Here is a 14655-nt window from a genome sequence, read left to right as displayed (position 1 = left end):
GGAGCCATCCACCTCCTGCCAGCCTGGCCCTCGGGTGGTACTTCAAGGTAACTACAGATGAGGGAGTAGGAGGTGGCGCCGAGTGAGCAAGGAGAGTCGGGGTGTAAATAAAGATGATGCTATTTTCACATGGGGTACATGCCTGTTGATGATTGTACATTTTACACTAATCTTGTATTTTGTTGTTCATGGACATTAAGGTAATAAAACAACTTCCCAGCACCACATTCCCTACGTTTAAGTTGTTCACAACTTATGATTAAAGGGGCTGAAAGTTTAAAAGCGCTGAATGCAAATTATACTAAAATAACAGTGATACAAAAAACAATTCATTGTTTAACATAAAAGTATCAGTGATGGTATCACAGAGCAATCCAGCCTAAACACAATCAATTAAAATCAGTGCAGAAATCAAAAATGGCCCTTACACCAGTAATCTAACTCACACTAAAGCAGGGCCCTTAAACCAGTAATCTAACTCACACTAAAGGGCCCTTACACCAGTAATCTAACTCACACTAAAGGGCCCTTACACCAGTAATCTAACTCACACTAAAGCAAGGCCCTTAAACCAGTAATCTAACTCACATTAAAGCAAGGCCCATACACCAGTAATCTAACTCACACCAAAGGGCCCTTAAACCAGTAATCTAACTCACACTAAAGCAGGGCCCTTAAACCAGTAATCTAACTCACACTAAAGGGCCCTTACACCAGTAATCTAACTCACACTAAAGCAGGGCCCTTAAACCAGTAATCTAACTCACACCAAAGGGCCCTTAAACCAGTAATCTAACTCACACTAAGGCAGGGCCCTTAAACCAGTAATCTAACTCGCACTAAAGCAGGGCCCTTAAACCAGTAATCTAACTCGCACTAAAGCAGGGCCCTTAAACCAGTAATCTAACTCACACTAAAGGGCCCTTACACCAGTAATCTAACTCACACTAAAGGGCCCTTAAACCAGTAATCTAACTCACACTAAAGCAGGGCCCTTAAACCAGTAATCTAACTCACACTAAAGGGCCCTTACACCAGTAATCTAACTCACACTAAAGGGCCCTTACACCAGTAATCTAACTCACACTAAAGCAAGGCCCTTAAACCAGTAATCTAACTCACATTAAAGCAAGGCCCATACACCAGTAATCTAACTCACACCAAAGGGCCCTTAAACCAGTAATCTAACTCACACTAAAGCAGGGCCCTTAAACCAGTAATCTAACTCACACTAAAGGGCCCTTACACCAGTAATCTAACTCACACTAAAGCAGGGCCCTTAAACCAGTAATCTAACTCACACCAAAGGGCCCTTGAACCAGTAATCTAACTCACACTAAGGCAGGGCCCTTAAACCAGTAATCTAACTCGCACTAAAGCAGGGCCCTTAAACCAGTAATCTAACTCGCACTAAAGCAGGGCCCTTAAACCAGTAATCTAACTCACACTAAAGGGCCCTTACACCAGTAATCTAACTCACACTAAAGCAAGGCCCTTAAACCAGTAATCTAACTCACACTAAAGCAAGGCCCATACACCAGTAATCTAACTCACACCAAAGGGCCCTTAAACCAGTAATCTAACTCACACCAAAGGGCCCTTAAACCAGTAATCTAACTCACACTAAAGCAGGGCCCTTAAACCAGTAATCTAACTCACACTAAAGGGCCCTTACACCAGTAATCTAACTCACACTAAAGCAGGGCCCTTAAACCAGTAATCTAACTCACACCAAAGGGCCCTTAAACCAGTAATCTAACTCACACTAAGGCAGGGCCCTTAAACCAGTAATCTAACTCGCACTAAAGCAGGGCCCTTAAACCAGTAATCTAACTCACACTAAAGGGCCCTTACACCAGTAATCTAACTCACACTAAAGGGCCCTTAAACCAGTAATCTAACTCACACTAAAGCAAGGCCCATACACCAGTAATCTAACTCACACCAAAGGGCCCTTAAACCAGTAATCTAACTCACACCAAAGGGCCCTTAAACCAGTAATCTAACTCACACTAAAGCAGGGCCCTTAAACCAGTAATCTAACTCACACTAAAGGGCCCTTACACCAGTAATCTAACTCACACTAAAGGGCCCTTACACCAGTAATCTAACTCACACCAAAGGGCCCTTAAACCAGTAATCTAACTCACACTAAAGCAGGGCCCTTAAACCAGTAATCTAACTCGCACTAAAGCAGGGCCCTTAAATCAGTAATCTAACTCACACTAAAGCAGGGCCCTTACACCAGTAATCTAACTCACACCAAAGGGCCCTTAAACCAGTAATCTAACTCACACTAAAGCAGGGCCCTTAAACCAGTAATCTAACTCACACTAAAGCAGGGCCCTTAAACCAGTAATCTAACTCACACTAAAGCAGGGCCCTTAAACCAGTAATCTAACTCACAATTATTTATCTTATGGAGCAAAAGTATCAGCAGGGATCACGTTTATCTGCTTCTGTACATCAATGCCGCAATCTGGATCTCAGTTAAGAAGCAAATCCAAGACAATTAGTTTGCTTTTGATGAATTCTGCTTCACTTCATCCCAGATTGAATTAATCTGGTTGAACTCGTTTTCAAAATCTGCAATAAAAGAAATAAAAAAGCGTCAGTTCTGAACATTGGGTGACATGCAGTTGTGTGTGACGAGCAACTAGTGTTCAGGTACCTGGTAAAGGATTACGCCCGGGCCATTGGGACAACCCCAGCTTGAAGGTGATGGTCATTCTTTTCTCCATCTCATCCTTCAAATAGTCCTTTTAATGATAAAAACAGTGAGATGTATTTTCTTACTTTGCAATACAGCACCGGTTTACTGCCCGATATTGAATGCAGTGTATATTTCAGCACCGGTTTACTGCCCGATATTGAACGCAGTGTGTATTTCAGGACTGGTTTACTGCCCGATATTGAACGCAGTGTGTATTTCAGCACCGGTTTACTGCCCGATATTGAACGCAGTGTGTATTTCAGCACCGGTTTACTGCCCGATATTGAATGCAGTGTGTATTTCAGGACTGGTTTACTGCCCGATATTGAACGCAGTGTGTATTTCAGCACCGGTTTACTGCCCGATATTGAATGCAGTGTGTATTTCAGGACCGGTTTACTGCCCGATATTGAACGCAGTGTGTATTTCAGGACTGGTTTACTGCCCGATATTGAATGCAGTGTGTATTTCAGGACTGGTTTACTGCCCGATATTGAATGCAGTGTGTATTTCAGCACCGGTTTACTGCCCGATATTGAATGCAGTGTGTATTTCAGGACCGGTTTACTGCCCGATATTGAACGCAGTGTGTATTTCAGGACTGGTTTACTGCCCGATATTGAACGCAGTGTATATTTCAGCACCGGTTTACTGACCGATATTGAACGCAGTGTATATTTCAGGACTGGTTTACTGCCCAATATTGAACGCAGTGTATATTTCAGGACTGGTTTACTGCCCGATATTGAACGCAGTGTATATTTCAGCACCGGTTTACTGCCCAATATTGAACGCAGTGTATATTTCAGGACTGGTTTACTGCCCGATATTGAACGCAGTGTATATTTCAGGACTGGTTTACTGCCCGATATTGAACGCAGTGTATATTTCAGCACCGGTTTACTGCCCGATATTGAACGCAGTGTATATTTCAGGACTGGTTTACTGCCCGATATTGAACGCAGTGTATATTTCAGGACTGGTTTACTGCCCGATATTGAACGCAGTGTATATTTCAGGACTGGTTTACTGCCCGATATTGAACGCAGTGTGTATTTCAGGACTGGTTTACTGCCCGATATTGAACGCAGTGTATATTTCAGGACTGGTTTACTGCCCGATATTGAACGCAGTGTGTATTTCAGGACTGGTTTACTGCCCGATATTGAACGCAGTGTATATTTCAGGACTGGTTTACTGCCCGATATTGAACGCAGTGTGTATTTCAGCACTGGTTTACTGCCCGATATTGAACGCAGTGTATATTTCAGCACTGGTTTACTGCCCGATATTGAACACAGTGTATATTTCAGCACTGGTTTACTGCCCGATATTGAACGCAGTGTATATTTCAGCACTGGTTTACTGCCCGATATTGAACGCAGTGTATATTTCAGGACCGGTTTACTGCCCGATATTGAATGCAGTGTGTATTTCAGCACCGGTTTACTGCCCGATATTGAACGCAGTGTGTATTTCAGCACCGGTTTACTGCCCGATATTGAACGCAGTGTGTATTTCAGGACTGGTTTACTGCCCGATATTGAACACAGAGTGTATTTCAGCACTGGTTTACTGCCCGATATTGAACGCAGTGTATATTTCAGGACTGGTTTACTGACCGATATTGAATGCAGTGTGTATTTCAGCACTGGTTTACTGCCCGATATTGAACGCAGTGTATATTTCAGCACCGGTTTACTGCCCGATATTGAACGCAGTGTGTATTTCAGCACTGGTTTACTGCCCGATATTGAACGCAGTGTATATTTCAGCACCGGTTTACTGCCCGATATTGAACGCAGTGTGTATTTCAGGACTGGTTTACTGCCCAATATTGAACGCAGTGTATATTTCAGCACCGGTTTACTGCCCGATATTGAATGCAGTGTGTATTTCAGGACTGGTTACTGCCCGATATTGAATGCAGTGTGTAATTCAGGACCGGTTACTGCCCGATATTGAACGCAGTGTATATTTCAGCACCGGTTTACTGCCCGATATTGAACGCAGTGTATATTTCAGGACTGGTTTACTGACCGATATTGAATGCAGTGTGTATTTCAGCACTGGTTTACTGCCCGATATTGAACGCAGTGTGTAATTCAGGACTGGTTTACTGCCCAATATTGAACGCAGTGTATATTTCAGCACCGGTTTACTGCCCGATATTGAATGCAGTGTATATTTCAGCACCGGTTTACTGCCCGATATTGAACGCAGTGTATATTTCAGGACTGGTTTACTGACCGATATTGAATGCAGTGTGTATTTCAGCACTGGTTTACTGCCCGATATTGAACGCAGTGTGTAATTCAGGACCAGTTACTGCCCGATATTGAACGCAGTGTGTATTTCAGCACTGGTTTACTGCCCGATATTGAACGCAGTGTATATTTCAGCACCGGTTTACTGCCCGATATTGAACGCAGTGTGTATTTCAGCGCCGGTTTACTGCCCGATATTGAACGCAGTGTGTATTTCAGCACCGGTTTACTGCCCGATATTGAACACAGTGTATATTTCAGCACCGGTTTACTGCCCGATATTGAACACAGTGTATATTTCAGCACTGGTTTACTGCCCGATATTGAACGCAGTGTGTATTTCAGCACTGGTTTACTGCCCGATATTGAATGCAGTGTGTATTTCAGCACCGGTTTACTGCCCGATATTGAATGCAGTGTGTATTTCAGCACCGGTTTACTGCCCGATATTGAATGCAGTGTATATTTCAGCACCGGTTTACTGCCCGATATTGAACGCAGTGTGTATTTCAGCGCCGGTTTACTGCCCGATATTGAAAGCAGTGTATATTTCAGCACCGGTTTACTGCCCGATATTGAAAGCAGTGTATATTTCAGCACCGGTTTACTGCCCGATATTGAACGCAGTGTGTATTTCAGCACTGGTTTACTGCCCGATATTGAACGCAGTGTGTATTTCAGGACTGGTTTACTGCCCGATATTGAACGCAGTGTGTATTTCAGCGCCGGTTTACTGCCCGATATTGAATGCAGTGTGTATTTCAGCACTGGTTTACTGCCCGATATTGAACGCAGTGTGTATTTCAGGACTGGTTTACTGCCCGATATTGAACGCAGTGTATATTTCAGCACCGGTTTACTGCCCGATATTGAACGCAGTGTATATTTCAGCACCGGTTTACTGCCCGATATTGAACGCAGTGTATATTTCAGCACCGGTTTACTGCCCGATATTGAATGCAGTGTATATTTCAGGACCAGTTTACTGCCCGATATTGAACGCAGTGTATATTTCAGGACTGGTTTTTTGCCCAATATTGAACACAGTGTATATTTCAGGACTAGTTTACTGCCCGATATTGAACGCAGTGTGTATTTCAGCACCGGTTTACTGCCCGATATTGAATGCAGTGTATATTTCAGGACTGGTTTACTGCCCGATATTGAACGCAGTGTGTATTTCAGCGCCGGTTTACTGCCCGATATTGAACGCAGTGTATATTTCAGCACCGGTTTACTGCCCGATATTGAATGCAGTGTATATTTCAGGACCAGTTTACTGCCCGATATTGAACGCAGTGTATATTTCAGGACTGGTTTTTTGCCCAATATTGAACACAGTGTATATTTCAGGACTAGTTTACTGCCCGATATTGAACGCAGTGTGTATTTCAGGACCGGTTTACTGCCCGATATTGAACGCAGTGTGTATTTCAGCACTGGTTTACTGCCCGATATTGAATGCAGTGTGTATTTCAGCACCGGTTTACTGCCCGATATTGAATGCAGTGTGTATTTCAGCACTGGTTTACTGCCCGATATTGAACGCAGTGTGTATTTCAGCACTGGTTTACTGCCCAATATTGAACGCAGTGTGTATTTCAGGACTGGTTACTGCCCGATATTGAATGCAGTGTGTAATTCAGGACCGGTTACTGCCCGATATTGAACGCAGTGTATATTTCAGGACTGGTTTACTGACCGATATTGAATGCAGTGTATATTTCAGGACTGGTTTACTGACCGATATTGAATGCAGTGTGTATTTCAGCACTGGTTTACTGCCCGATATTGAACGCAGTGTGTAATTCAGGACTGGTTTACTGCCCAATATTGAACGCAGTGTATATTTCAGCACCGGTTTACTGCCCGATATTGAACGCAGTGTATATTTCAGGACTGGTTTACTGACCGATATTGAATGCAGTGTGTATTTCAGCACTGGTTTACTGCCCGATATTGAACGCAGTGTGTAATTCAGGACCAGTTACTGCCCGATATTGAACGCAGTGTGTATTTCAGCACTGGTTTACTGCCCGATATTGAACGCAGTGTATATTTCAGCACCGGTTTACTGCCCGATATTGAACGCAGTGTGTATTTCAGCGCCGGTTTACTGCCCGATATTGAACGCAGTGTGTATTTCAGCACCGGTTTACTGCCCGATATTGAACACAGTGTATATTTCAGCACCGGTTTACTGCCCGATATTGAACACAGTGTATATTTCAGCACTGGTTTACTGCCCGATATTGAACGCAGTGTGTATTTCAGCACTGGTTTACTGCCCGATATTGAACGCAGTGTGTATTTCAGCACTGGTTTACTGCCCGATATTGAATGCAGTGTATATTTCAGCACCGGTTTACTGCCCGATATTGAACGCAGTGTGTATTTCAGCACCGGTTTACTGCCCGATATTGAATGCAGTGTGTATTTCAGCACCGGTTTACTGCCCGATATTGAATGCAGTGTATATTTCAGCACCGGTTTACTGCCCGATATTGAATGCAGTGTATATTTCAGCACCGGTTTACTGCCCGATATTGAACGCAGTGTGTATTTCAGCGCCGGTTTACTGCCCGATATTGAAAGCAGTGTATATTTCAGCACCGGTTTACTGCCCGATATTGAAAGCAGTGTATATTTCAGCACCGGTTTACTGCCCGATATTGAACGCAGTGTGTATTTCAGCACTGGTTTACTGCCCGATATTGAACGCAGTGTGTATTTCAGGACTGGTTTACTGCCCGATATTGAACGCAGTGTGTATTTCAGCGCCGGTTTACTGCCCGATATTGAATGCAGTGTGTATTTCAGCACTGGTTTACTGCCCGATATTGAACGCAGTGTGTATTTCAGGACTGGTTTACTGCCCGATATTGAACGCAGTGTATATTTCAGCACCGGTTTACTGCCCGATATTGAACGCAGTGTATATTTCAGCACCGGTTTACTGCCCGATATTGAACGCAGTGTATATTTCAGCACCGGTTTACTGCCCGATATTGAATGCAGTGTATATTTCAGGACCAGTTTACTGCCCGATATTGAACGCAGTGTATATTTCAGGACTGGTTTTTTGCCCAATATTGAACACAGTGTATATTTCAGGACTAGTTTACTGCCCGATATTGAACGCAGTGTGTATTTCAGCACCGGTTTACTGCCCGATATTGAATGCAGTGTATATTTCAGGACTGGTTTACTGCCCGATATTGAACGCAGTGTGTATTTCAGCGCCGGTTTACTGCCCGATATTGAACGCAGTGTATATTTCAGCACCGGTTTACTGCCCGATATTGAATGCAGTGTATATTTCAGGACCAGTTTACTGCCCGATATTGAACGCAGTGTATATTTCAGGACTGGTTTTTTGCCCAATATTGAACACAGTGTATATTTCAGGACTAGTTTACTGCCCGATATTGAACGCAGTGTGTATTTCAGGACCGGTTTACTGCCCGATATTGAACGCAGTGTGTATTTCAGCACTGGTTTACTGCCCGATATTGAATGCAGTGTGTATTTCAGCACTGGTTTACTGCCCGATATTGAACGCAGTGTGTATTTCAGCACTGGTTTACTGCCCAATATTGAACGCAGTGTGTATTTCAGCACCGGTTTACTGCCCGATATTGAACGCAGTGTATATTTCAGCACTGGTTTACTGCCCGATATTGAACGCAGTGTATATTTCAGCACTGGTTTACTGCCCGATATTGAACGCAGTGTGTATTTCAGCACCGGTTTACTGCCCGATATTGAACGCAGTGTGTATTTCAGCACCGGTTTACTGCCCGATATTGAATGCAGTGTATATTTCAGCACCGGTTTACTGCCCGATATTGAATGCAGTGTATATTTCAGCACTGGTTTACTGCCCGATATTGAATGCAGTGTATATTTCAGCACTGGTTTACTGCCCGATATTGAACGCAGTGTATATTTCAGCACTGGTTTACTGCCCGATATTGAACGCAGTGTGTATTTCAGCACCGGTTTACTGCCCGATATTGAACGCAGTGTATATTTCAGGACTGGTTTACTGCCCGATATTGAATGCAGTGTATATTTCAGGACTGGTTTACTGCCCGATATTGAACGCAGTGTATATTTCAGGACTGGTTTACTGCCCGATATTGAACGCAGTGTGTATTTCAGCACCGGTTTACTGCCCGATATTGAACGCAGTGTGTATTTCAGCACCGGTTTACTGCCCGATATTGAACGCAGTGTGTATTTCAGGACCGGTTTACTGCCCGATATTGAACGCAGTGTATATTTCAGGACCGGTTTACTGCCCGATATTGAATGCAGTGTGTATTTCAGGACCGGTTTACTGCCCGATATTGAATGCAGTGTGTATTTCAGGACCGGTTTACTGCCCGATATTGAATGCAGTGTGTATTTCAGCACCGGTTTACTGCCCGATATTGAATGCAGTGTGTATTTCAGCACCGGTTTACTGCCCGATATTGAACGCAGTGTGTATTTCAGGACTGGTTTACTGCCCGATATTGAACGCAGTGTATATTTCAGGACTGGTTTACTGCCCGATATTGAACGCAGTGTATATTTCAGGACTGGTTTACTGCCCGATATTGAACGCAGTGTATATTTCAGGACTGGTTTACTGCCCGATATTGAACGCAGTGTATATTTCAGGACTGGTTTACTGCCCGATATTGAACGCAGTGTGTATTTCAGCACCGGTTTACTGCCCGATATTGAACGCAGTGTGTATTTCAGGACTGGTTTACTGACCGATATTGAACGCAGTGTATATTTCAGGACTGGTTTACTGCCCGATATTGAACGCAGTGTGTATTTCAGGACTGGTTTACTGCCCGATATTGAACGCAGTGTATATTTCAGGACTGGTTTACTGCCCGATATTGAACGCAGTGTGTATTTCAGCACTGGTTTACTGCCCGATATTGAACGCAGTGTATATTTCAGCACTGGTTTACTGCCCGATATTGAACGCAGTGTGTATTTCAGCACTGGTTTACTGCCCGATATTGAACGCAGTGTGTATTTCAGCACTGGTTTACTGCCCGATATTGAATGCAGTGTATATTTCAGCACCGGTTTACTGCCCGATATTGAACGCAGTGTGTATTTCAGGACTGGTTTACTGCCCGATATTGAACGCAGTGTATATTTCAGGACTGGTTTACTGCCCGATATTGAACGCAGTGTATATTTCAGCACTGGTTTACTGCCCGATATTGAACGCAGTGTATATTTCAGGACTGGTTTACTGCCCGATATTGAACGCAGTGTATATTTCAGGACTGGTTTACTGCCCGATATTGAACGCAGTGTGTATTTCAGCACTGGTTTGCTGCCCGATATTGAACGCAGTGTATATTTCAGCACTGGTTTACTGCCCGATATTGAACACAGTGTGTATTTCAGCACCGGTTTACTGCCCGATATTGAACGCAGTGTATATTTCAGGACTGGTTTACTGCCCGATATTGAACGCAGTGTGTATTTCAGCACCGGTTTACTGCCCGATATTGAACGCAGTGTGTATTTCAGCACTGGTTTACTGCCCGATATTGAACGCAGTGTATATTTCAGCACCGGTTTACTGCCCGATATTGAATGCAGTGTGTATTTCAGCACTGGTTTACTGCCCGATATTGAACGCAGTGTGTATTTCAGCACCGGTTTACTGCCCGATATTGAATGCAGTGTATATTTCAGCACCGGTTTACTGCCCGATATTGAATGCAGTGTGTATTTCAGCACCGGTTTACTGCCCGATACTGAACGCAGTGTATATTTCAGCACCGGTTTACTGCCCGATATTGAATGCAGTGTGTATTTCAGCACCGGTTTACTGCCCGATATTGAACGCAGTGTGTATTTCAGCACCGGTTTACTGCCCGATATTGAACGCAGTGTGTATTTCAGCACTGGTTTACTGCCCGATATTGAACGCAGTGTGTATTTCAGCACCGGTTTACTGCCCGATATTGAATGCAGTGTGTATTTCAGCACTGGTTTACTGCCCGATATTGAACGCAGTGTGTATTTCAGCACCGGTTTACTGCCCGATATTGAACGCAGTGTATATTTCAGCACCGGTTTACTGCCCGATATTGAACGCAGTGTATATTTCAGCACCGGTTTACTGCCCGATATTGAACGCAGTGTGTATTTCAGGACTGGTTTACTGCCCAATATTGAACGCAGTGTATATTTCAGCACCGGTTTACTGCCCGATATTGAATGCAGTGTGTATTTCAGGACTGGTTACTGCCCGATATTGAACGCAGTGTATATTTCAGCACCGGTTTACTGCCCGATATTGAATGCAGTGTGTAATTCAGGACCGGTTACTGCCCGATATTGAACGCAGTGTATATTTCAGCACTGGTTTACTGACCGATATTGAATGCAGTGTGTATTTCAGCACTGGTTTACTGCCCGATATTGAACGCAGTGTGTATTTCAGCACTGGTTTACTGCCCGATATTGAACGCAGTGTGTATTTCAGGACTGGTTTACTGCCCAATATTGAACGCAGTGTATATTTCAGCACCGGTTTACTGCCCGATATTGAACGCAGTGTATATTTCAGGACTGGTTTACTGCCCGATATTGAATGCAGTGTGTAATTCAGGACTGGTTTACTGCCCAATATTGAACGCAGTGTATATTTCAGCACCGGTTTACTGCCCGATATTGAACGCAGTGTGTATTTCAGCACCGGTTTACTGCCCGATATTGAACGCAGTGTATATTTCAGGACTGGTTTACTGCCCGATATTGAATGCAGTGTGTAATTCAGGACTGGTTTACTGCCCAATATTGAACGCAGTGTATATTTCAGCACCGGTTTACTGCCCGATATTGAACGCAGTGTATATTTCAGCACCGGTTTACTGACCGATATTGAACGCAGTGTGTATTTCAGCACCGGTTTACTGCCCGATATTGAACGCAGTGTATATTTCAGGACTGGTTTACTGACCGATATTGAATGCAGTGTGTATTTCAGCACTGGTTTACTGCCCGATATTGAACGCAGTGTATATTTCAGCACCGGTTTACTGACCGATATTGAACGCAGTGTATATTTCAGGACTGGTTTACTGCCCAATATTGAACGCAGTGTATATTTCAGGACTGGTTTACTGCCCGATATTGAACGCAGTGTATATTTCAGCACCGGTTTACTGCCCAATATTGAACGCAGTGTATATTTCAGGACTGGTTTACTGCCCGATATTGAACGCAGTGTATATTTCAGGACTGGTTTACTGCCCGATATTGAACGCAGTGTATATTTCAGCACCGGTTTACTGCCCGATATTGAACGCAGTGTATATTTCAGGACTGGTTTACTGCCCGATATTGAACGCAGTGTATATTTCAGGACTGGTTTACTGCCCGATATTGAACGCAGTGTATATTTCAGGACTGGTTTACTGCCCGATATTGAACGCAGTGTGTATTTCAGGACTGGTTTACTGCCCGATATTGAACGCAGTGTATATTTCAGGACTGGTTTACTGCCCGATATTGAACGCAGTGTGTATTTCAGGACTGGTTTACTGCCCGATATTGAACGCAGTGTATATTTCAGGACTGGTTTACTGCCCGATATTGAACGCAGTGTGTATTTCAGCACTGGTTTACTGCCCGATATTGAACGCAGTGTATATTTCAGCACTGGTTTACTGCCCGATATTGAACACAGTGTATATTTCAGCACTGGTTTACTGCCCGATATTGAACGCAGTGTATATTTCAGCACTGGTTTACTGCCCGATATTGAACGCAGTGTATATTTCAGGACCGGTTTACTGCCCGATATTGAATGCAGTGTGTATTTCAGCACCGGTTTACTGCCCGATATTGAACGCAGTGTGTATTTCAGCACCGGTTTACTGCCCGATATTGAACGCAGTGTGTATTTCAGGACTGGTTTACTGCCCGATATTGAACACAGAGTGTATTTCAGCACTGGTTTACTGCCCGATATTGAACGCAGTGTATATTTCAGGACTGGTTTACTGACCGATATTGAATGCAGTGTGTATTTCAGCACTGGTTTACTGCCCGATATTGAACGCAGTGTATATTTCAGCACCGGTTTACTGCCCGATATTGAACGCAGTGTGTATTTCAGCACTGGTTTACTGCCCGATATTGAACGCAGTGTATATTTCAGCACCGGTTTACTGCCCGATATTGAACGCAGTGTGTATTTCAGGACTGGTTTACTGCCCAATATTGAACGCAGTGTATATTTCAGCACCGGTTTACTGCCCGATATTGAATGCAGTGTGTATTTCAGGACTGGTTACTGCCCGATATTGAATGCAGTGTGTAATTCAGGACCGGTTACTGCCCGATATTGAACGCAGTGTATATTTCAGCACCGGTTTACTGCCCGATATTGAACGCAGTGTATATTTCAGGACTGGTTTACTGACCGATATTGAATGCAGTGTGTATTTCAGCACTGGTTTACTGCCCGATATTGAACGCAGTGTGTAATTCAGGACTGGTTTACTGCCCAATATTGAACGCAGTGTATATTTCAGCACCGGTTTACTGCCCGATATTGAACGCAGTGTATATTTCAGGACTGGTTTACTGACCGATATTGAATGCAGTGTGTATTTCAGCACTGGTTTACTGCCCGATATTGAACGCAGTGTGTAATTCAGGACCAGTTACTGCCCGATATTGAACGCAGTGTGTATTTCAGCACTGGTTTACTGCCCGATATTGAACGCAGTGTATATTTCAGCACCGGTTTACTGCCCGATATTGAACGCAGTGTGTATTTCAGCGCCGGTTTACTGCCCGATATTGAACGCAGTGTGTATTTCAGCACCGGTTTACTGCCCGATATTGAACGCAGTGTATATTTCAGCACCGGTTTACTGCCCGATATTGAACACAGTGTATATTTCAGCACTGGTTTACTGCCCGATATTGAACGCAGTGTGTATTTCAGCACTGGTTTACTGCCCGATATTGAATGCAGTGTGTATTTCAGCACCGGTTTACTGCCCGATATTGAATGCAGTGTGTATTTCAGCACCGGTTTACTGCCCGATATTGAATGCAGTGTATATTTCAGCACCGGTTTACTGCCCGATATTGAACGCAGTGTGTATTTCAGCGCCGGTTTACTGCCCGATATTGAAAGCAGTGTATATTTCAGCACCGGTTTACTGCCCGATATTGAAAGCAGTGTATATTTCAGCACCGGTTTACTGCCCGATATTGAACGCAGTGTGTATTTCAGCACTGGTTTACTGCCCGATATTGAACGCAGTGTGTATTTCAGGACTGGTTTACTGCCCGATATTGAACGCAGTGTGTATTTCAGCGCCGGTTTACTGCCCGATATTGAATGCAGTGTGTATTTCAGCACTGGTTTACTGCCCGATATTGAACGCAGTGTGTATTTCAGGACTGGTTTACTGCCCGATATTGAACGCAGTGTATATTTCAGCACCGGTTTACTGCCCGATATTGAACGCAGTGTATATTTCAGCACCGGTTTACTGCCCGATATTGAACGCAGTGTATATTTCAGCACCGGTTTACTGCCCGATATTGAATGCAGTGTATATTTCAGGACCAGTTTACTGCCCGATATTGAACGCAGTGTATATTTCAGGACTGGTTTTTTGC

The 14655-nt window shown here is 43.8% G+C and overlaps 1 protein-coding gene across 2 annotated transcripts in view; it reads right to left on the bottom strand.

Annotated features, from left to right (window-relative positions):
* Positions 1-311: 311 nt before the first annotated feature.
* The window catches only part of LOC147103016 (nuclear GTPase SLIP-GC-like), a 425066-nt gene continuing 410722 nt past the window's right edge, over positions 312-14655 (bottom strand). For both annotated transcript variants that reach the window (XM_085962284.1, XM_085962285.1), the window contains exons 18-19: positions 2672-2759; positions 312-2586 (exon numbers count right to left, since the gene is read on the bottom strand). In XM_085962284.1, the coding sequence (XP_085818410.1) occupies positions 2513-2586; positions 2672-2759 (162 nt within the window). In that variant the 3' untranslated portion in view covers positions 312-2512. The remainder of the gene's footprint in view (positions 2587-2671; positions 2760-14655) is intronic.

This window comes from Somniosus microcephalus, chromosome 20 (assembly GCF_052327205.1).
Source record: "Somniosus microcephalus isolate GS21.2 chromosome 20, FLI_Smic_1.0, whole genome shotgun sequence".
Classification (NCBI taxonomy): domain Eukaryota; kingdom Metazoa; phylum Chordata; class Chondrichthyes; order Squaliformes; family Somniosidae; genus Somniosus; species Somniosus microcephalus.
This window is presented reverse-complemented; position numbering and strand designations above follow the sequence as displayed.